This window comes from Molothrus aeneus, chromosome 2 (assembly GCF_037042795.1).
Source record: "Molothrus aeneus isolate 106 chromosome 2, BPBGC_Maene_1.0, whole genome shotgun sequence".
Lineage (NCBI taxonomy): Eukaryota > Metazoa > Chordata > Aves > Passeriformes > Icteridae > Molothrus > Molothrus aeneus.
This window is the reverse complement of record NC_089647.1, coordinates 30,574,837-30,598,798: the sequence shown is the minus strand read 5'-3', so window position 1 is coordinate 30,598,798 and position 23,962 is coordinate 30,574,837. Positions and strand designations below refer to the sequence as shown.

General features: G+C 41.9%; 1 protein-coding gene across 1 annotated transcript in view; it reads left to right on the top strand.

Moving 5' to 3' along the window:
• INTS4 (integrator complex subunit 4) overlaps positions 1 to 22,229 on the top strand; it is a 32,703-nt gene extending 10,474 nt beyond the window's left edge. Inside the window, exons 11-23 of the mRNA XM_066572304.1 lie at positions 110 to 315; positions 2,583 to 2,725; positions 3,653 to 3,768; positions 5,613 to 5,746; positions 6,519 to 6,676; positions 9,951 to 10,044; positions 12,269 to 12,349; positions 14,105 to 14,235; positions 15,140 to 15,199; positions 16,864 to 17,023; positions 17,342 to 17,485; positions 18,229 to 18,349; positions 20,663 to 22,229. Of these exons, the coding sequence (XP_066428401.1) occupies positions 110 to 315; positions 2,583 to 2,725; positions 3,653 to 3,768; positions 5,613 to 5,746; positions 6,519 to 6,676; positions 9,951 to 10,044; positions 12,269 to 12,349; positions 14,105 to 14,235; positions 15,140 to 15,199; positions 16,864 to 17,023; positions 17,342 to 17,485; positions 18,229 to 18,349; positions 20,663 to 20,856 (1,742 nt within the window). The 3' untranslated portion in view covers positions 20,857 to 22,229. The remainder of the gene's footprint in view (positions 1 to 109; positions 316 to 2,582; positions 2,726 to 3,652; positions 3,769 to 5,612; positions 5,747 to 6,518; positions 6,677 to 9,950; positions 10,045 to 12,268; positions 12,350 to 14,104; positions 14,236 to 15,139; positions 15,200 to 16,863; positions 17,024 to 17,341; positions 17,486 to 18,228; positions 18,350 to 20,662) is intronic.
• The last annotated feature ends 1,733 nt before the right edge of the window (positions 22,230 to 23,962 follow it).

Genomic DNA, 23,962 nt, shown 5'->3' with positions numbered 1-23,962 from the left:
CCTTAGCCCAGCCCTTGAAGAGTACAAGACCTCACTGTTGGGTGAATGTCCTTTTAAACCAGACAGTTTTAAATTATTTTCAGTGAATTCCCTGCTCCTCTTTTAACAGAGGTTCGAATTGCTGCGGTTGAAGCCCTGTGTATGTTGGCTCAGTCCTCGCCTTCTTTTGCGGAGAAATGCCTGGATTTTCTGGTTGACATGTTTAATGATGAAATTGAGGAGGTCAGGTTGCAGTCAATACACACAATGAGAAAAATCTCCAACAACATCACTCTGCGGGAAGACCAGCTGGATACTGTGTTGGCTGTCTTGGAGGTAAGAAATTCTTGAGGGCAAGAATTGCTTTCCTGCTTGCTTTGGGGTGCTTAATTATGTACTGCTAATCAGTCCCTTCCTCTGAGAGCAAACCCACCCTTTTTTGGGGTTTTTTGACTCTTTGAACTCTGACAAAGTTTCCTAGAATCTGGTAGTTTGTAAGCACCAGGACAGCAGAATACTTCTGAAAGAGACAACTTTTAGATAAAAACTCTTCTTTGATCACTGTGCTGTTCCCTCCGTGTGTTTCCTTCTGTCTTGTGTTGAGGTCCAGCACTCCATGCACTTCATGTTGCATGCAGCTTCATTTTCTTTCTGTGTCCTTGGTTCAGCTGCTTTGGCTACACCTTTGCTCACCAAGCAGAGCTGGCCACCTACATCTTTGCTCACCAAGCAAAACTGGCCTGAGATCTTTTTCTGTTGAGGGTGTTTGTCAGTGTGCTCTGCCATATAATTCTGAGTTTTCCTAACCACCATCCTCCCAGTCAGTGTTAAGCCAGGATTCAGGGAATAGCATGAGTCAGATGCTCTTCCTTGATGAGGTTGATCCAGGAAGAGATTTTGGCTGTATGAATGGTACTGTGTAAAACTGTCCTCTCAGACCTGATTTATTTGCTGAGTTATAGCCCCTGGGGCATTTTTTTTAATCTACTGCTTGTGGTAGGCAAGTTCCTGCTTCTTTTGGGAAGTGCCTTGGGAGGTCCTGCAAATCCACTGTTTCAGTCTCTTCACCTTTTATTTCCTTGACCCAGGGCAGCAGTTGCTGCTTTCAGTTGTGCCTCAGGAAGTAGCAAACTAATTAAACTTATTTTATCAGTCTGTAACAAATGCTTTGGAGTATGATCTGACTTTGCAAATGCAGCAATGAGCTTTAGGTGCCTCACATTTTTGTCGTTATTTACATTTGTTTATGCTGGGAAGCCTGTGCATTGAATTATGAAAATGTCCTGCTTGGGCTGGGCTCTTCTGTGCTGACTTATCATGTATGATAAACCCTACATGTATTGTGGTTTATATTATCATAATTATCATCAGGCAGTGGAATAGCTTAACTGTAGAATTATTAACATTTTAATGGATTTATCTGATTCTGAAAGATGCTTGGTGCTTTTCTGTAAAATCCATCTTCCAGTACAAAAATAAAGATGTAAAAAAATACCATTAACTTTGGTGTCTAAATTGGTTCCAGCAGCGTAAATATGGAACACCAGGGTGTTGAGGGTAACTTCTGTTTTCACCCCACTGCTTTCACTTTATCAGAATAATTGTACCAGGTACTCCTTGCTTTCTGACCAGACTTTGGAATTTGCTTTCCCTGTTGTCCTTGATCTCAGTTTCTGTTGCTCATCTGTGTCCCTTCATGGTCTTCTGCCTTGCTTGTCTCTGTACCACATTTCTGGTTTTATCAGTGGTCTGGAGTAGTTTATGACTGTGGTCATTCCAGTCCTTAGAGTTTGTCTTCTCTGTGGTCATAGTCTGTCTTTGACCAACAAAAGCCCTTTGATCATTCAAGTGTGTTGGCTGTCATTTAAGAGCCTTTACAAGAGGATTGCTCTTTCTTCTTTTGTGTAAGACGGTGATGAATGAGCTGTTGATACTTAGCAAATTATAATTTAGAAAAGCACTGAAAAGCATCCAGTTCTTGTATCCTATCAAATTTTCACCATGTGTCCAGTAGCACCAGGCAAATGCTGATAGCAAGGAACATGATGATGCATGGATATGTAATGTCAAGGTGGTTTTTGGCAGAAGGAATGTAATTAATTCAGCTGAATATTCTAGTCTGTCCAGCCATTGACATGTCCTCAGTGCTTACTCAGACCCTCTGGAGGCTGCTGACTGGGCTGAAGGCCTGTGGAATTGAGCTTCCTGGGTTAAAAATGATAAAAGGCTGCTGTGGAAATGCTAAAACAATCTTTGGTGATTGTTTTACTGAGTTGCCCAACACCTGCCTTTTCTGTAACTGCAAAGATACAACATCACCCAACCAAGTAGTGATTTTTGCTCTGCTTGAGCAGGTCAGCAGTGAAGCAGTTCCCATTCATTCCAGTAAAGGAAGCACATAGGAGGAGGAGACCTGGAGTCCCTGCAGCACTTGCCTGGTCTGTCACTTCATCTGTGCTTAGCTCTGGTGATTAGAAACAGGCACTGCTGTTCACAGACCTCTTTTACTAACTCAGCTAAGGAACAGAGGCTGCCACCTTTAAAGTAAATGTTTGTGCAGGCATGTTTCACTCAGCAGTGTCTGGGTTGGGTTTTTATTTTAGGATTCTTCAAGGGACATTCGGGAAGCACTTCATGAACTGTTGTGTTGCACCAATGTTTCAACTAAAGAAGGCATCCATCTTGCACTGGTGGAGCTGCTGAAAAACCTGACCAAGTATCCCACTGACAGAGAATCCATATGGAAGTGAGTGTGTTCAGTGTCCTTGTGTGTCTACTTACTTTCCTCTTCTTTTTAGTAAGTGAGGTGCTAGGAAATACTGAGCTTGCTAAGGAGGTAACAGGTATTGCAGGTGTACAATCCTGTTACTCTTTAAATATGTACTTATTCATGACTGGTGTAGAAGCTCTGTGTTGTTCTTGCTTGTCAATACTTGCGCTGGAAATCCAGATCTGATGGATCGCATTCTGGAAATGTGCCCCTATTCCAGGCACTCAATGCATTCACAGGAAAGATTAATTCTATTTGAAACTTCATCTCTTCTATGCAAGTGTTTTTGCTAACTTGACATTGTATTAAATACTAATATTTACCAGCAGTTGACTGTATCAGTTGTGATAAGTGGATTGGCCATGTGGCATTGTGTTGTCAGAGGAATTTTTCTGTCTAAGTAAAAAGAAGGAACTTTTGCAGCAGATTTTTTGGTTGTTTAATGGAAGCAATAGAGGGAATGGTGCTCCACACACATGGTTTGAGATGGAATTCTTAGCTTGTTTTAGCCTGCTTTGACTTCCAGTGTACTTTTACATTGTTTTTGGAGTTTGTGGGTTTTGAGATTTTACCTCCTATCTTCCCTATTTCTGAAGAAAAAAAATGCACTAATTCATTATTCTTTAGTATAAAAGCTTCCTGGATTGTATAACTCCAAGTGTTAACTATTTTGTACACACTTTAAATTAAAAAAAAAAATATTGCATGTCCTTTCAGTTTTTTTAGATCCTATAAAATATTAATGCAAATGGTCAGTTGTAAAGAAACAGTGAGCTTGGACAGTAGGATTTTCTTGCTGACTGTCTAAAAGTGTTGCTGCAATATAAAGTAGTAATGCTTTAGAATGTTATATTTTGAAAAGTGCCTGTTTACTAGTATATATTTCAATCTGTGTATTTCCAGATGCTTGAAGTTCCTGGGAAGCAGGCATCCCACTTTGGTGCTTCCATTAGTCCCAGAGCTGCTGAGCACACATCCGTTCTTCGACACTCCGGAACCAGACATGGATGACCCAGCCTGTATCTTTATTCATGAAGCCAGTTGATAATTTTGACTGCAGCAGATTTTATTCATGATTTCCTGACTCTCACATTTCTTCAGCCATTTCTCCCTGTAGCAGACAAATAATCCTGTGCTTGTTTCTGAATCCCTTTGCACTTAGTTTGTTACTCAGCAAGTGATGAAAAAGCTGTTAGCTGGAACCATCTTCATAAATATCAGTGGACTATAATTGGTCTTCTTTTTATGCTGTGATGAATAATCAAGCAATTTGTCAAGGTTTAGGCTTTGCAGATGAGCCCTTTGATGTGAAAACATTTGTCTAGTTGCATTAGTTTTGAGGATACTTTAGCTTTTAAATAAGAAGAATGTTTTTTCATATCTGTTTTCTTTTTACGTAGAAGTTTTTCTGTGCTCACTGCTGTGCAGTTTATAAAATAGCACCATCTCTAAGTACAGCAGTGCCTGAATCCCCATAATGCTTTGAATTTTTCATCTTTCTGAAATAATTCAATATCAGAAATCCTTATATTATTGTTAGCTCTTCCAGTGCTTTAGAATACAAACGATTATTGATACACCATTCTCCTCAACAACAGGAGATGCCTTGGAAATGCATTTTTCCATTGTTATTCCCCTTGCTTCCCTTCTGTGTGATGGCAGAACATAATGTTATTTCTGATGCATGCTGAGACACGTTGGACTGGAACCTCCTTCTAGAAGCCTCTCCTTATTTTTCTCTCCAGTCACAGGCCATCGACCAGAAATTCTATACAGATTAAATGAATGCCTTGTGAGAATTGAAATGAGTTGGAATCAGGTGGAGAGAAATGAATCTGTAATTACATGGTTTAGTAATAATTTCAGTAAAGTTGTCCTGTGAATTGAGAATTAAAGGAACATTGCAGGGAGAAGAATGCTGTTCTTTAACTCAGTGCACCGTCCTGCCAGGAACCAAAGAATATTATGTTAGAGAGTGTTTTGGAGGTAACTTGCCACCAAACTTTACAGAGGCATATTATGTAAAGATAGGCATGTGAGCCAGAAGCTGGGGTAAACCTGAATAGCATGTTTCCAGTGTAAACCGATATTTAAAACATGGTTTTGTTTGCTTCAAAGCACTTAGGAAATTTGAATCAGAGCTTATGCTTGGGATCAGCCCTGTTGCAGGTGTCAGCCTTTGGGCTAACTTTTAAAGCCTTTGGCTGCTCTCTATTTCTGCAGGTCTCAGACTGTGAAAATGTATTTTCTAGTTCAGAATTATCTTTCCATGTTTGATTCTTTAGGTTGCTTAAAGCCTGTGCAGAGTGATGTTTTTCAGGGCATCATAGGTAATGCATCAATTTTCAAAAATTTGGCAGTAAATGTGTAATTTTGGACACTGTTAGGGCACCAAAAAACTTGAGCAACCTGGTCTAGTGGGAGGTGTCCCTGCCCATGGCAGTGTGGGGTTCAAACTAGTGGTCTTTAAGATCCCTTCCAACCAAACCACTCTGTGGTTCTGTGGTGCAAACTGGTGAGCACAGTGTAAGCTGTGAGGAAGGGTGAAACTCCACCTAATGCGCATGGTCTGTATTTGGGATCCCTGGCTCCTTTCCTTTGTGTTGCTTCTGAGCCATCCCATGTTGGCAGTAACATCCTTTTTCCAGTATGGCTCACCCTGTAATGTTTGCACTTTGTACTTGATTTTAATCTGCTCAGACAGCTGTTTCTTCGGGTTTTGCTCAGTATTTTCCAACTATAAAGAACTTCCTAGACAAATCCTGGCGAAAGAAAGGGTTGTTGATGGCTTCTTTTAACTTTCCATCCCCAAGGAGCTCTTCTTGCTGTTTTTCATTTTTCTTTAACAACCCATTTGCAATAGACATTGCTGTTCTGGTTCTGATTTTTAATGCTGCGAAAAGTTGCCCAACAATGCCTGCCCTGTTCTCTGACCATACATTCAGACATTATGCGTATCTTCGGGACAGTCTCTCTCACCTGGTCCCTCCACTAAGAGTAAGTTGAAATAACTAAGTTTGGTTTGGACTTTGACACCTGTTAGAAATATTGCTAGTCTCTTTCATGTCTGTCTTTGTGCAACACTTAGATTCTGAAAGGTTTTTCTCCTGTCCACCACAGGAATTAATATTGAAATGTGCATTAAGGCAGGAGAGACAAATGTTAAATTGTTACAATATGGAATTTGTAACATTTTAGGGACAACAGTAATATCATTGCTCTCAAATGAGAATAGTACATGGTTTGCTGGTTTGCTAAGAATACTGGGAAGGCAATATTCCTGGGAGTTTTCTATAGCTCTGACTGTGTGTGGGAAAGGCCTTTGCAGGTCTTCCAACATTTCACTTGTGCCCTACCTGAACTGTTTATTCGTGGGTGAAATGTGTTCCATTCTGCTTTGCAACATGTTTTTCCTGCATGGAAGTATGGGTGGGGTTGAATCTGGCTGTATCACAGCTCATAAAATGATTGGTGGATTGTGTGGTCTCGGACTTCCCTTGGCTTCACAGTGTTAAATGTAAGATGGGGAAGATGTTTCCCTCAAAGGGATGTTGAAGTTTAACCTGAGGAGTGCAAGTGGATTGTAAAGTGGGGAGGATTGACTAACAAAGATGCAGATTTGAAAGCCTTGGTATAAATTTTGTATTTGAGAAATGAATTGAAGCTCTCAGTTTCTCGTTAAATAGATGCCAGCATTTTGCAGTGTTGTTTCTTGTGTTAGACTTTCCTCTTATTTTTTTTTTGTTTGTGTGTGTTCCTTCTCACTTAGTTGCCGGGTAGAAAGCTGGTGTCCTCTGCTGTCTCTCCCAGTATTACCCCACATGAAGATCCTTCCCAGCAGTTCCTGCATCAGAGCCTGGAGAGGGTTTACAGCTTTCAGCACCTCGACCCACGGGGCATACAGGAGCTGCTGGAATTTACCATCCGGTAAGGCCTCAAGCTGCCCTCTTATGGAAAGATGTGTTAGGGTGCTCAATTACTCTGATGCAGGTGCTTTGCTTCTGAATATGAGTGTTGTAATTTGCTGTCCAGCACTTAACTTGAGCCTTCCTTTAGAGACTCTTGTGACAAAAGAGTGTTCATGACCTGTTTTCAAATCAAATGAATGGTCTCAGGTCTGGCACAGCCCCCCAGAATAACCAGTGTGCATTTTGGGTGGAGGGCATCTTTTCAGCACATGGTAAAAGTTAGGTAAGGGTGTTCTTTTTTGGACTGTTCACTTATGCTAAAATACACTCTCAGTTTTTATGGTTTATGGGTGACAGCCTTGCATCTCATTCTCAGTTTTGTGTCCTTGTTATTTTGATCATATTATTTGTAATGTACATGCACAAGATTTTCTTGGGTTTTTTTTTTTTTGGGTGGGGGGGAGAAGTATTGTCCCCTTTGCTCTTGCATTTTCTGGGTTCTGTGGGCTTTCATTCAGTAGGAAAGAACCTGCTTCTGGAATTTTTGGTTCTTATTGCCAGTCCCACTTACAAAGGGCTTGGGCATTCCTCATCAGTTTTCAAAACAGAGAGCTTTTCCAGGAATAGAAAACATTCTTGCATGCTGCTGTCTGCTACTGTATAGATAAGGGTGTGTGGTGTTGCTTCTCAGTGTGGGTTTTATGCTGCCTCTTCCATTTCATCTCTAGACTGATTTACACAAACAAAACACTTGAAAAGGATCCTTTCAATGTGATTCCTCTGCTTGGAAAGAGCAAAAGAGCCTTATTTTAGGAATTAGGAAAACAATCCAAAAAGCTTTGTTTGGAATATGGAATTTTAAAAAAGCTTAATTATTTGAATTCCTTCAAAATAGCTGCCTTCTGTTGTGTGTATGTTGCTGTGAATCACTGTCACACCCATCTGCAGCAGAGAGTAAACAGTGTGCTCCTCACTGAAAACCCAGCTGTGGGAACTGTGAGGTTTGTCCTCAGCTGTTTTGCAGCTGCTGTGTGCCAGCCTAAAATATAGTCTCAAAGCATTTAATGCACTAAACTCTTGAAACAGGTAATCTCTAGGCCAAGCATCCAGAACCTCTCAGGCAGGAGGGTCTGGGAACCTTCCAGGCCATGACTGTTTTCAGTTTTTGAGTTGATGGAAATTACTGCCTTGGCTTTTTTCCTGATGGGATTGCCCCCCAGGAAATCATACTAAACCAACTGCTCTTTTCCATCCTTAAGACAAAGGGAGGATTTTGGCAAAGCCAAAAAAAGTGTTAAAGGTTATTTTGCAGAGGGCAAGATATCCCTGCACCAGCAATTTGGTTGCTGAGAGCAGAAGGATAGAGGCAGTTCACAGCAGTGGATGTTGTCATGGAACATAACTCTCTCCTCCTTTATCATTGTCATCCACTAAAATAACAGACCTTGTGGAGTGTGTGTCTACTTGGAACTCAGAGTTTTGGCTGCAGAGCCTGAGGGGGGGAGATCAGTCTGCAGTGTGGTTAGAAATGTTAAGACAGGCCGTTTAGCAAATCTATCTGTGGTTTAGTTTCTCAATCTATACAAGAATATTTTTTTTTTCTTACAGGGATGTTGAAATCTGTTTAAGATTTGTAGGGAAATATAATTAGTGGAATTGGGAACTGTATAAGACTGGGAAATTGAATATCTGTCTAGTTGTTAGCTGAGAGATGACATCCTGTTCTGCATTAGTGTGTTGTGATGGGTTGTGGCATGAGAATTGAGCACCCAGGAGCCTCCTCTTCACTCTGCTCTCTGGAAAGAGATGAAATGGAACCTCTGTGTAAGGTTGAGGCTGGCTTGGCTGTTGGTGCATTGCTGTTGAAGGAAAGCACAACCCCTCTCTATGAGAGGAGCTGGAGTGTGTCCAGGGAAGGGCAGCAGAGCTGGAGCACAAGTCTGGTGAGGAGCAGCTGAGGGAGCTGGGGGTCTTTATCTGGAGAAAGGGAGGCTCAGGGGGACCTTAACACTCTCTACAACTGCCTGAAAGGAGGGTGTGGCCAGGTGGGGACTGGTCTCTTCTCCTGAGTGACAAGAGGATAGGTGGAAGCAGCCTCAAGCTGTGCCAGGCAAGGGTCAGATTGGATTGTAGGAAAATGTCTTTATGGAAAGGGCTGTCAAGCACTGGAAAGGGCTGCCCAAGGCAGTGGTGTATTCACCATTCCAGGAGGGATTTGAAAGACGTGTAGATGTGGCACTTTTGGTGCACTTGGCCGTGCTAGCTTAATGGTGGAACTGCTTGATCTTAGAGGTCTTTTCCAACATAAATGATTCTACAATTCTCTGCTTAGGAAAGATTTTCTTTGACTGCATATTATACAGATAACCTCATGGATTTTTATTAATGTCTCAGGGCTCAGCAGCTCTCTGGTTTGGCAGAGCCAAAGATTCAGAATTGCATCCTAAATGCAAAGATAAATCTAAAATAAACAAAAGAAAATGATCAGCTGAAAAATAAAATTGTTAAATTAAGTAGGAAATGTGGAAGTGACAATTTTAATAGACTTTGGATCAAAGTAAAATGTAGAGAAGAAAAGGCACATGTTGAAACCACATCATCCAACCTATTTTCAGTTCTGTAAAAAAAACCTAATTTTGTTTTTTTTAATGCACACTTTAAGAAGACTTGGCTAGCAGTAGAGAACTAAAGCCTTTTGGGTTCCATTAACTGACATTTTTTTAATATCATATTAAAAGCTGCTTATATTGCTGTATGATTTACAAGAATTACCATGCCTGGTAATGGTAACACACCATCTAGTTGGGCAAATATCAGTACATCAGATTCTAGCTTGGCTTAAAAGGGCAGCTCTATTTCAGATACACTTGGTTGCATGAGCCTAACACGTTCCAAACAACCTTTCTTAGCCAACATGAATAGTTTGATTTCCCAGCAGTGTAACACAAATGGGTCGTTTGCTGCTGTAGAGGGCTGGACTGTTTTAAGTTAAATCTGGAGCTGCCACTCTGTGTGGTTCCCATGGGGCTGCAGAGTTATGTGGGTTGACAGGCTTAATGCTGCCACTGCTGTGCTGGTGTCAGCTTCCCAGAAGAAGGGACATGCCAAGTCCCAAGGTGCAAACTGCTTTGTAGTGTGTGTTTTGCTGCTGTTTCTGGTGCTTGCTCTAATAAAAGCAGGCAGCAGGAATAGCTGGCTTTATTGTCACTGCCTTCTGAGTGTGTTTGGATTAAACTGTTCTCTGTCTCAACATTATTTTCTCTTTTTTATTTTTTTTTTTCCACATGCTTCAGTGATCTTCAGAGGCTTGGAGAGCTGCAGTCAGAACTGGCAGGGATGGCAGATTTCACTGCAACTTACCTTCAGTGTCAGCTGCTCCTCATCAAGGTTTGACTTCATCTGGGTTTTTTTTTGAGCTGTTCTTCAGAAATGCCCCCAGTCCATCACAGTGGCATGCTTTCATGTTTTGATACTCATGCTGAAAAGTGATGTGTGATGAAAGAGCAGGTTCTGTGGATTTCTGATAATCCTGCTTCCCTCCTGCGGCAAATAATTTATGCAGTAACTTTGCCAGTGCAGACCTCTGCTGCTGTACCTACGGCTTATGTTGGTTCGTGAGCATTTTGTCAATGCAGAGTTTATTTTCTGACAGAAATCATGCTGAGGGCAACTGTGTTAGGAGAGTAACTTTTCCCTGCTGGTGGCTACTGGAATAGTTTTTGTTAGACTGCTGCCATGAGTGCCATTTTTATAGATGGTGATTTGCAGAGATAGCTTTATTGGCACCAGTGCCAGAGGAGTTCTTAGGACTTGATATCAGTCATGCTTTCTTTTATAGTGCTGAAATGATCTATTTAGTTAGCAGGTCAAGTGGCTACTTAGACACCATTGCAGCAGCCCTTTGCAAAAGTCCCTTTTCAAAGTCAGCTTCTTGCTGTAAACAGGAACTAATTTTTTACTTCATAGGAAATCTTGAGCTGGAAAGGCCACTCTAGTTCCAACACCCTTGCTGTGGTCAGGGATTCCACTGGACCAGATTGCTCAGGGCTGTAAGCTGGCAGTAGTATTTAAGTTAGTCTCTTGGCATTCTTTGGTGTTTGAGTGTGACTTACACACAAATAAAAAAAAAGCTGGTTTGTAAAGCAAGCAGCAAACAGGTTTCCAGAAGGAGCTCAATGCAAGCTTTGTTATGTAAAACCAAGGACGGATTTCAGTTGCTTTGCTAATGCATAGTTGCCAGTTGGCATATCTCATGGCAGGCCTCAAATCCTTGGAATATATTTATCAGCCAAAGGTATTTCAGATGAGCAGTGGTACAGTTCAGTACAATCCAGCTAAATCCAAAGTGAAATGTGCTGTGCAGACAGAGGACTAGCATTTGGAGATAGCTTTGTTGTCCTTCTCTAGGGTTTGACTGGAATGAACCAGATGGATTTTGCATCTGGCAGAGTTGTGCTCTGTTTGGAAGAAGGGTAAAAGCTACATCAGCCATTCTTGGCTTGAGGTGTAGAACAGTCAATAGATCAGTGATGCAGAGGAGTCACTAATGTGCACAGAATGAAAAGTAACTGATTATATCAGGAATCACAGAATATCCTGAGTTAGAAGGGATTTTGAGAATCATCTAATTCCAGACCCCTTCTTACAGGCAGGGACACCCTCCACTCACACAATACAATTAGAAATTCTGACAGCTTGAATGTCCAAGTAGCCCTTTTCAGTAGATTTCTTTCCAGTTGCTTCTTTTCCCAACAGGAAAAAAGCTGCTGGGGGAAAAAGTATCTTCATTTCCCAGTCTCTCAAGGCTTAAAAGGTTCCATGCCTTAAAAGGCTCTACATACCCTGTGATTTTAGGGGTAGTTAACTGGGATTTGTGGGCCAGCCTGAGTGAAGGATACAGCCTGTATGTTCTTGAGCTTTGGCTACAGCCAGCCTTGTGCACAGCTGTGTCTAAGGACAGGCAACTTCAAAAAGGAGGCAGTGATAGAAATCATCCACTCAAGCTTTCTACATTTTTTTAAACATAAAGCAAAAAGCAGATAGGGTGTGGTAGGCATTCGAGTTTTTCTTGGGTTTTGTTGTTTTTGGAGTGGTTTTTTGTTTTGGTTTGGTTTTTGTTGTTGTGTTTTTGTTGTTGTTTTGTTTTGTTTTTAATACCAATATCAGCAGCTGAATTAGACACAATATTTGTAATAACTCCAGGATTTTGGTGGGGCAGAGGAAAATTCAGAAATGTGGCTGTGGAAGTAAGTGTGTTTCTGGGAACAGTTGTTTTTATTCCCACTTATTGCCTTCTCTCTGAGATTGCCGTGATCTTGGTCTCAGGGGGGTGATGACAAGTGGCCTGTTAGTTTTCTTTATGACGTGCAAGTAGTTTGGCTTGACGAGTCTCTCATTCACAGCTTTGTTAATATTATTCTCAACTTCCCTTATATTTTCTAGTTGTATAGGTATCTCTGTTTCTTTATAGAACAATGTATATTTTGGAGGCCTTCATTCCCTGTGTTATATTTATGTTTAAAAACACAAGAGAAAGCTTTGGCATGTTTTTTCAACCAACTGTTTAGACTGAATTGGATATTTATCATCATTTCATGTTTTTTTCTTATAGGCCTTGCAGGAGAAGTTGTGGAATGTGGCAGCTCCCCTGTACCTGAAACAGAATGCGTTGGCATCTGCTGCAGCAAAACAGGTGAGGTGGAAGCATCTGAGGGAGTCTCCTTGGGTAGGAGTCTTTGGTTGGCCATGGAACAGTTACACACTTCTGACCTTCCACTACCATAGTCTGTCCAAGTAAATCCTAGTCCCCCAAACTGGGGTCATTTCTCTTCCCTCAAAAGATGAGTGGGGAGGGAGGGAAGTTCATGACTGCTGTAAAAAGGCAAATATCACACTCATCTTCCAGAAGGGTAAGAAAGAAGATCCAGAAAATTGTGGGCTGCTTGTCCTTGCCTCTTTCCTGGGGAAGGTTGTGCACCAAATACTTTAAAAAGCTGTTCCTAAACAAGATCAACAAAGCTTGGAACAGCCAGAATGCATTTCTCAAGAATAAATTATGGCTGACCACCACCACAGCTCTCTATGGTGAGGGGACTGATGCTATGATAAAGGGGAGGACAGTGGAAGTTGCAGAGCTTGGATACAGTCTTTTTCATTTCTTTTGAAAGAAATAATTTCTTTTCACATAATTTCTTTTTCACCAGACTTGCAGGATTGTGGCTGAATAATTAGGTGGTAAGGGTCCTGAAAAATGAGGAACCAGTTGATATGCTGGAGGGCATGGCTGCTGGTCTGGACAGACTGGGGCACTAGGATGACAGGAACCTCATCATGTTCAGTACATTGAATATGAGACACTGCAGGAGGCCAGCTGCAACCTGGATGACTTGGTTTGGGAAATGATCCAGCTCTGGGGAGATGCCATCTGGAGAGCTGTGTTGTGTGTTGGCCTCCCCAGTAGAAGGAAGAGGCTGACAAACTGGGGCAAATTCAGCAGAGGGCCACCTGTGTGCTCAGGGGTTGGAGCACATTACCTGCAAGGAAAGGCTGAGGGAGCTGGAATTGTCCAGCCTGCAAAGAGCAGGCTTCAGGATGGATTTACTTCTGTCTAGCACTGCATCATTACAGGATATAAATGAGACAGAGCCAGACTACTCTGGATAGGAGGCAGTTGGCAAATGATGAGAAATTTTGATCAGCTATAAAGGGAAAATTTCCTGTAAGGATGGTTAAGTACTGTTGCCCAGAGAGGTGGGGGGGAATCTCTGTTGTTGGAAGTGTTTGCAATTTGATGTGGCCCCGAGTTACTGGATCTAATGAGACCTGCTCTGGGCAGGTAACCAGGCTAGATGGTTTCTGGAGGTCCCATCCAATCTGAGTTATTCTGATTCTGTGATGTATAAATTATCCTCAAAAAACTGAAGCTGAGCCCTAAGAAAAGGTATAGAAGCAAGCAAGGTCTGGTAAAAAATAGTCTGGTAACAAATCTAGGGTCAAAGCAAGTTCATGGATCTTTTGGGAAACCCTGCTGATACCAAGTCTTCAGATAATTAAGATGTAATAGACAGGTACTGCTGTGCATCAAAGCCTTCTCTGCTGCTGATGAGTAGAAACAAAAGCCATTCAGCTTTTGAAATCTTCTCTGATTGAAATGTTTGTCTTGGGTGCCCTCTTGAGTAGTGTGTGAACCTCCTGGAAAGTGTTTTCTGTTGTGATGGTGAATGTAGGTCACTTGCTATCAATGCAAGATGAGTGTTCCCTGTTAAATAACTTGAAAGTTCTTTGGCATCTGCACAGTCATACTGAACTCAGCTGTATTAATTTGAGCACTTCCTCTTGCTTCATATGCTTGTTGGTATGAGATAAAAATACCAGAATCTGGTGATGATGGTTCTACCAGGGCTTAACAGTCTGATGGTGTTTTATCTCTGTGGTGTCTGTCTGGCAGATCCTGGAAGAAACTTACAAAATGGAGTTCATGTACAGCGGAGTGGAAAGCAGACAAGTGGTCATTATTCACCACATGAGACTGCAAGCCAAGGCCTTGCAGCTGATAGTGACTGCCCGCACCACCAGAGGGTAAGCATGACCTGGCCTAAGGATCTTCTTAGGGTTAGCTCTAAGATTGCTGTTCCTAAGCTTTGTTTAAAAAAGCAGCAAGGATAAATTAGACACATAACAGGGCAGTGTGCCAATAACCATTTGTTAGAGTAATTCAGAACAAAGAACCTTCTTTTGCCTTTGATACAGCTGTATAGGGACACAATCCTAAATTAGATGGCAAAACTATTGGGAAGATGCGTTTTGGGGGTTGAGTTCTCTCATTTATGAGCATAAAAATAGGTCAAAAACATTGCAGAGTTGATATTTGGGACCTGTTTAAATGGGGAAAAGTCATGTATCAAAAGAATGGACCAAACATGTTTGCTTCATTAAGTATTTATTGCTGAATTTTTAGCATCAGGAAAGTATTGTCCTCTTGACTGATCTGCAGCTGCTGTGTGTGACTCAGACAGAAACTGCTCCTGTGCAGGCTTAGGTACATGAGAGGCTCTGAGTGGTTTGTTTTGGCTGCTGAAGTTAAAGAAGTGACACATGGTTGTAGAATGAGAACTCCAGCTGGTGGAATTAGAGCAAGTTAATTACTGTCCTAGTTTACTTCTGTTTCAGGTTTGCTGCCATCAATTTACTGTGTTACCATGGAGGTCCATAATATATTTGCTTTTAACCTCTTGTTTTATAGGTGGAAAATGAGCATTTTCTAACAGTCGCTTTGGGAGCTTTATTACTACCTTATGCAGATGGGGGGTTTTATGTGAGAGGGGGATATAGATAAGTGAGGAATACTTTCTTCTTTCAAAAACTGTAAGATCTTCCCATTTTTAGGAGGTCTAATGGGTTTCCAAACCACCTAAAAGTGTATAGCCATAGAGCCATTTTTCTTTCTTTAAAAGTAAACCAAGGAATATTATTTTCATTACAGAGTGGAACCTCTTTTTGGGATGTGTGAAAAATTCCTCCAAGAAGTGGATTCCTTTCAGAGGTGACAAACTCTATTGCTTCTTCATTTTGTATTAGAAAGTCCCACCACCATTGTCATCAGGGGATATTCACTTTGTTTTTCATCTCTTCACATCTCCCTTCCCTGCTGTCCTACATTGGGAACTGTCATGGGATAATAATAAAGCAAGAAGAACCTTTGTAGTTCAAGTCCTTAACAAGTCCTTAACATCAGGATATTATGCTGGTACTTCAGAAACATGTGCTCTGAATTAATTTTTTATAGAATAGCTGTTTGTTTGGTTTTTTTTCTTGTATTTATAAAGATTTATCTACTTCGAGTAGATGCTGTTTTGATAAATACCTTTTTTTTAATTTGTTATTTTGTCTCCTGGAGTCCTGAGAGTATTTTGACCTTTCAAAGATTAATAAAAAAGCAGATTACCCTTGATGTACTCAATATGTAGCAAAAAGTCAGACAAGAATTCTGCAGTATCTTTCCCGGCCCTGTGTACTGCTTTTGCCTCCTCTCAGTTGTCACCTTTACTTCCAGGGAGAGTAGATGTATGAAGTGTCAATTTGATGATAAGATTGATTCTAGTGAAAGGTGTCCCTGCCCCTGGCAGGGGTGTGGGACTAGGTAATCTTTGAGATCCCTTCCAACCCAAAGCATTCTATGGTTCTGATTCTGTGAAACAGTGATGAATTCTGCTGATCCTGAGACTCGGTGCAAGGAAAAGATACACACAAAATGAAGAGTTCTATCCTCCAGCTTCAGCTGGGCATTAGGGTAGGACAGATTTGGTCCTGTTTTCTTATCAGTTAACCAGCCACAGCTGCCAAGCTTATAATAAATGTGAATTTAGTCAGAACTAGAAATAAAATTCTGCTCAGCCAACTAAAGATACTTGTATCTCTGGACTAGCTATCCCTAGCAATTCCCTGCTGAGTCATAAAATCATGGAATCACGGAATCATAGAATGGTTTACATAGGAAGGGACCTTAAAGACCATCTTGTTCCAACTCCCCTCCCACGGGCAGAGACCAGAACTCCATCCAGCCTGGCCTTAAACACTTCCAGGGATGAGGCTTCCACAGCTTCTCTGGGCAACCTGTGCCAGTGCCTCACCACCCTCACAGTGAAGGATCTCCTTCTAAAATAGAATCTAAATCTTTCCTCTGATAGTTTAAAACAATTCTCATTTGTCCTGTCATGATCTGCCTGGTAAAGTCTCCTTCACAAGCCCCCCTCTAAGTACTGAAAATTTGTGATGAGGTCTCCCTGGAGCCTTCCCTTCTCCAGGCTGAACACTCCCAACTCTCTCAGCCTGTCTTCAGAACAGAGGTGCTCCAGCCCTCTGAGCATTTTCATGGCCTCCTCTGTTCTTCTTACACTCTGAACTCCAGAACTGGGCACAGTACTCCAGGTGGGATCTCATGAGGGCAAAGAAGAGGGGGAGAATCCCCTCCTTTGACCTGCTGCCCACACCACATAGCCCTTGATGGTGTCAGTTTGAGCACAAGGCACAGTCCCAACATAAGTAGCCAAAGTCATCTCTTATGGATGAGACACACCAGAAGAGGAAGGCAGGTATCTAATTCTGTCATTATAACTAAATATAAGGATTAAGTAGCTTGACTAAAAATAACAATACTGTGGGAAAAGTTGGAAAAAATATTTGATTTTTAATCTATTATTGACACAGGTGTTTCATCTCTGAGCTTCCACATATGCAAGGCAGTTTTGTAGATAAATTGCTGGACTTAATGCCCAGACTTGTGACATCCAAGCCTTCAGAAGTGGTCAAGATTCTTCAGGCAACACTGCGACAAAGTACCTTCCTCCACCTTCCTCTTCCAGAGCAGGTTGGTTTAACAGAAAATTAAAAAGCAATATCCTCGTGGACTGTCTTGGCATCTGACTACTTTCTAATATACCAAGAGGCTTTTAGAATTCAGGGTCTTGTCAGACCCAACTCCTATTTATTTCTTGTTTGTCTTCTTATCTAGCATCCTCACGACTACTGCTAAAAAACATTAAAAACTTAGTAATTCCTGGCAATAAAAAAAAAAAAATCCAAAGTTTATGCAGATCTCTGTTAAGAACAGTAGTAATTAAGATTTTTTTTTTCTTTCCTCTTTCCCCCACCTTCTGAATTTTGCCAATCACTTCGTCCCTAACAGCTCCATAGAGCCACTGCAAACATCATTGAGCCTACTGGTGAATCTGATAATCCCCTGAGGTTTACATCAGGATTGGTTGTGGCACTGGATGTTGATGCAACTCTGGAACATGTTCAGGATCCCCAAGGAACTGTTAAAGTTCAGGTAAGAAGTCATTTGACATAAATGCAAACAAGATTATGTCTTGGGGCAGTTTCTTTAAGGATGTCAATACTTCTAGATTGTAAATAATGATACATTTTATTAGTAACAATGCTGGATTTCTGTGTTTTGACCAGTCATTCAGAAACTGGTTTGTCTGGAGTGCGCTGAGAGTTGATGTGGGTGCAGTTCTGAGAGTTTGCTTTGAGCACTTGGATGTCATTCTGTGCACATTCCTTGTGCACTGTGCATGTTATGGACATGAACACCAGTAAATGCTGGTGAGCTTCCAGCTGGTCTGGTGGGAGGAGAAGCAGCAAAAGAAGTTGTTCTGAGTGGCACAAAAATACATAGGCTCTTGGCTCTCTGTATTTCCAGCTTTTCTTCCTGCTGCTGAATCATTAGTTTTTGATGCAGCTGAGGAGGTAGGAGTGGTGTGATCCAAGTAAAATATGCAGCATCACTGCTTAACAAAGAAACAAGAACCTCAGTTACAATGCAGAGGAAGAAGCTGATGTCATTGTGGCCTGTTTCCCACCTGTGCTGTGGGTTTGAAAGGCAGCATGTGGCTGTTATATCCAGGGCAGCTGAACTCCTGGCTCCAAGCTAAAGCCCACTTGTCTTGCCTTCCTAACCCAGGCAGTAAACAGCCAAGTAATACACTGTTCCACTGTGCAGATCCCCCATGCAGTTGTCATTCCTTTGTTGGTTTGTTTTTTGTTTTATTTTTCCTTGTTCCCCTCTAGGTGTTGTATCCAGATGGACAAGCACAGCTAATCCATCCTAAACCAACTGACTTCCGAAATCCTGGCCCTGGGAGGCACAGGCTGATAACTCAGGTTTACCTCTCTCACACAGCCTGGACAGGTAATGTTAATGATACAAGTTAATGTGGCTGTGTGGCTGCACTTCTATTGGACACAAGTTACATCCCATAGTCTGGGGGGCTCTGAGGATCCTGGAGCTGTGGTTGGTGCTGCCCTTGGTGTTGATGAGGCCTTTGAGTAGTTACAGCTCCCTGTTTACCAGGCACTGCTGCTCTGTAAGGAAATAGAGAGGCTGTTGTTTTGGGAGAGCCCTGGGAGCCTTCACATGAGAGCTGTGTTCAAGGTGAGGTCACCCCTCATGTGTAGAGCAAAGTCAGCTCTCAGAGCCAGGTCTGCATCCTCAGGTAGAGGCAAAGGATCATGGTAAACTGACTCCTTGTAAGTCATTGTTTCAGGTCTCACAGGTATCTGAGCATGGCAGGGAACAGTACAGCAGTACCATTTCATTGCTGATTCAACTTTCACCCTTTCAATGCTCTAAAATTCCCCGCTTTAGTTCTGATGATGATGTGACTCCAACATTCGCCTCCAGTCTCAGCTGCTGTTCACACTTCCCCATGGAAGCACTTCAGTAATTGGCTTATGGACTTCAAAAAACAAAAGCAAAGTGTATTTCATTCACAGCTCCTTTTGTCCCATTTTCTTTTAATCCCTTCTACTTCATTCAAATGTGGGGGTTTCCTCTGAGAGGTTTTTTTCCTAAGCAATTTTTCATTGGATTTATTGATTTTTTTTTTAAACCAACAGAATTTGGTTTATTGCTATGTTCCTTCACATACCCTTTTTTTTTATATAGTATTCTCATGGTGTAATCACTCATCCTGCTGTCTTTGTTTTGTTTTGGAGAAGAAAACATGGTACTGTTTCTAGGACTAGAAGTATCTGTGTTTAAGGGTTGATCCTGTTACTTCACCATAGAGAGCTGAAGTTCTTATTTCTACTTCTTCAGTGTTCACTGGAAGGGCATTTTAAGCATGGCCCTGAGGGATTCTGTTCTGGTGTCTCCTCGAGGCATTATTTTAATCATTAACTTTGACACTGGCACTTAGGCATATAAAACAGGGGGAAGATACTGAGCTGGGAGGGGCTCAGAAAACGGTCAGAATTGCCTTGAAATTCAAGTGGAGAAATTGCTTTCAATTTAAGACAATAAAACTTGTTACAGGCCAGTAGAAAGAGTGTGCTTGGGAAGGAGAATGCCCAAGTGCAAAGCACTGATTAACTGCCAGGTGTAGAGCAGAATGAAAGAGGTGACTGCAGGCTGCAAATAAGAGTTGGTGGACTGACAAAAAGGTGAGCTCAGGGAGCTGTTGGCTGAAGTGTGGAGTAACTGTGCAAAAGAGTTATTTCTTGTGTTCTGTGTGGTGCTGATGATGTCTCAGCTGGAGACCCCATGCAGTTCTAGATGTGGCATCTTAAAATCCTGTGGGTTTCAGCAGGTTTCATTTAGATTTCATTAATGTGGTCCTGTTATGGGTTATCCCTGCTATGCAGTTAAGTCCCGCACACCACCTGGTGCTCCCTCCCCAGTGGGACAGGTAGAGGATCAGAAGGGCAATGTGAGAAAACTCACGGGTATTACACTGTACAGCAATAGCTACAACATCCCTGTGTTATTGACACTATTTTGGTCACAAATCCAAAACAAGGCATCATGCAAGCTACTATGAAGGAAAATTAACTTTATCCCAGCCCAAACCAGTAAAGTCCATACAGAAAACCTAAACAAATCCGGTTTTCAGTCTAGAAAGGAGAACTTTATTGTGTATGTAAGTCCAGCAGTAAGTCCAGGGTAATACTGTGTATACTGAAACCCCTGTACTGTTCTGACCACTGTGAGAAGAGTAAATTGAAATTATCCTATAGACAGTATTAGGGACCTTGCTTTGCCCAGGTGCATAGTTGGTGAAAGAGAGGAAGAGGCTGTCTGGCATGCGAAAACTTCCAAAAAAAGAGAATCTTCAAGTAATCTCCTGTGCCACAAGTGTTGCCAGATGTCATCTGGACTGATCCTGACATAAATACAGTGAGCAGAGCCTGCTAGTTCTGTGTGGGTTTTAATGATTGTTATTATTTCATTGGAGTTACCTTCCAACAGTTATTTTAGAAGGTTGCAAGTTAGTGGTAAGATTTAAGTGATGACAGAGAGGAGGATAAACTTCGAACAGTCCTTAGTTCTGCTGTGCTGAATGTAATGCTAAAAGCTTATTTTCACACACTAGACTGGATTCTGGTCGCTCCAGAACAGCTCTGTACATACCCACCGTACATGAAATTAAAATTCATTTGATATTGGTTGTTCACTGTGCAATGACAATCACATTTGGATTGTTCTATTTTTTTTTCTCTGCAGAGCCATGTCAGATTGAAGTGCGATTGCTGCTGGCTTACAACTCCAACAGGAGCAAGGCATCTACCAGAGTTCCTAAATCTACCTGGAGTGAGAGCTTGGAGGCTCTCCCACCCCCTGAAAATGGCATAGAGGGGACCATCCCCTTCAGCAAACCTGTCAAGGTGTATATAATGCCCAAACCTGCCAGGCGGTGAAGGCTGGTGCTGAAAAACCTATTTATGGGCTTTGTTGTGTCCAAATGCAGTGTCCAAGACAGCAAGCCAAAACAGCCTTCACATGCCTAAAGGGAGTCAAAATAAAGCTGCTGAAGAACAGGTCTCTTAGGCAGCAGGCAAATACAGGAATTACTCAGCTAGTTAGGAGTGGTTTCAAGAAAATGCAGGTTTTTCTATATTGACTCAACAGAAACAGAACAGTTCACCATCAGCATTCCAGTAGTAATTTCACTGGGCTGTACCTTCAGTTTTTACCTATCAAAAGTCTTTCTCCAAGGCCTCTAGGTTTTCTGCTGTGTATTTACTATGTAAATGCTTGGGCACATAAATCAATATTATTTTTATAGTACTCTGAAGTGAAGCTGAGGAGTTCAGCATTTTGTGTGGAGTTTTTGGTTTGTTTCTGGGGTTTTCTGGGTTTGGTTGTTTTGGTGTTTTGGGGTTTTGTTTTGTTTTTAATGTCTAAAACTTGCATTTGTACACCGGTACCTAATTTCTTAACAGAAAAAATAATATTCTAAAAAGTACTGTTGTTCTTGTGTGGGAACAAGCACCTAGGAAGGAAATTGCCAATTGCTGTTCTACATCCTCTACAGCTGTACTGAAGCTGGTCCGGCTCTGGGGAGGGCACAGGTTGTTCATGGTGCAGGGGCAGGAGGAAGCTCTTTGTGCAGGTGGCAGAAATTCAGTCAGCAGGAGGTGGAGTTTAACTGACCTACAGCAACAAAGCAGTTTGTCTCCTGTTGCACCTTTGTACAGCTTGAGGAGCAATGTGATTAAGTACCAGTTGGAAAATTCCTAACCACAACCCACTAAGTTTTACAGGATCTGTTTCTGCGTGATGATCCTGGCTTGAACCAGTCTTAGTGGGATGTGAAAATCTATGATTTTCAATTTGGCAGCACTTTTGGCTCTCAAAGTCTTTCTTGTCAGTTGAAGTAGCCACACACCCTCTGTTCAGCAGCAGTTGGGCAGCTTGTCAGTGTTCCCCTCTGGAGGTGAGCTGGGAGTACAGAGGGACAAGAATTTAGTTAAAACATGATCCATCTGGCATTCCTGTCAGGAAGTGTGTCTGTGCATCGCTTCTGTGTGCCAGGCTTAGTGGACTGAGTAGCCTCCTGTGATTTGTAGCAATCCTTTGGTAGGATTTTTTAGGAGGGCCTAATGTGTGAAACATTCCAGTGCAGCAGCCCAAATGTTGCCTGTGTTCATGAATCAGTTGGGGTTTTTTTTCTTTTTTAAAAAGAGGTGTATTTTTAGCAAGTAAACAAAACAGTGAAGAAATACTTTCCACTTGTATTTAGTGTAAATAACCCCTTACATGCTTTCCTACAATAAAATTGGAAAACTCATGCTATTCTGTTTCTTTTCTTATAATATGAGTGAACATGGATGCCTGCGTGGTTCTTGGCTAGTAAGATCACTGCATGTTTTTTGTGATTTAAATTTTTTAGCACTGGTGAGTTGTAGCCCAAAGGCTCATAACCATAAAACTTTGCTGCTGCTTTAGGTATTCTTGAATTAAATTTACTTTCTTAGTGCTTCTGCTCTTACAAACTGCTTTTTGGTGTTTCACCTTTGGGGCACTGCTTTGAAAATTGCCTGCCCATCTGACAGCTGAGTTGTTACTGTCTGACTTGTCTTTGGCATCCTCAGTTCAGTTCCCAGCAGACAGGGTTGATGTATCTCTCATTAGGAGGCTGTGTCTGGGCAGATATTTGACAAGTTGAGTGAGCTCATTACAGACTTTTTCCTTTTTCTTCCCCTCATTCTGCACTTCACCAGTATTTTGTGCAGTTTGTCATCTCAGTAGTGTTTCTAATTTAGATGGTGTCCATAGGCTCCAGACCACAATGGATGCTGTGGTAGGCACAGCAGATATTTTCAATATCAAAATTTAGGCATCTTTCTCTCTTTTGCTAAGTACTGGATCAAATTTCTACTATTTTGTTCCCCTCATGCTGTCCTTGATCCCCTTCCATGCAACATACCAGGCAAAGAGTGAGTGCCTTCTGTATTGCTGCCGAGAATCAGATACTGCAGGGCTGTGGAAAAGTTCTTCCATCTGTAATTTCAAGATGCCTAAAACAAGCTGAAAATGTAAGGCTGCTATGAACATTTCCAGTCTGCTAATGAGAGCATTCTGCAGTTGGCTTCTCCTCTGTAGGTTTTTCTCTGATTTCTGATTTGGATCATGGAAGAAATCACAGCTTTTCCTTTCCTCCTTCAGTTTCACCTGTGCAAACAGATGACTCATTCATCATCCAATCTAAGCCTTCCCTCTTTCGGGTTAAAGCCCCCCTGTCTTGTCCTATCACTTCATGCCCTTGTCAAAAGTCCCTCTCCAGCTCTCTTGTAGCCCCTTCAGGTACTGGAAGGAGTCTCAGGTTTCCCCAAAGCCGTCTCTTCTCCAGGCTGAACAACCCCAACTCTCTCAGCCTGTTTCCACAGCAGAGGCCCTTTCAGCATTTTCATGGTCTCCTCTGGACTTACTCCACATGTCAGCATCCTTATGTTGGGGCCCCAGAGCTGGATGCAGCACTACAGGTGGGGTAGATGCAGCACACCAGGGTGGAGCAGAAGGGGAGAATGCCCTCCCTTGGCCTGCTGCCCACATGCAGCCCAGAAAGGCAGATGACTCCTTTGAGCTGCTAGGGCACGTTGTTGAGTCATGCTGAGCTGCTCAGCCAGCAATACCCCCAAGGTGCTGCCTCTTAGAGCTGCTCTAAATCCATTCTCCACCCAGCCTGTGTATGGGACTGCCCATTTCACACCATGGTGCAACATATGGGCAATTGGAAATGAAATTTGCATTGAAAGCAAGGGTTATTGTAGTTGCTGAAATCAAGATGTTGACTTTTTGTTCCCATCCCCAGGTTTGAGACATTAAGGTTTTTCTGCTCTCAAAAATACCAGAGTTCATGCTCTGTGTTATCTCAGAGGCACTCATGCCATTCACCCGTTATCCTTTAATTCTGGATAATTGTTGGGCTTCTGCACTGCAATAGCCTATAAGATGATTGATCTCAGAATGAAAAGAAAAACAAAGGGCTTTAGTCATGCACAAAGACAATTTGCATCTTTC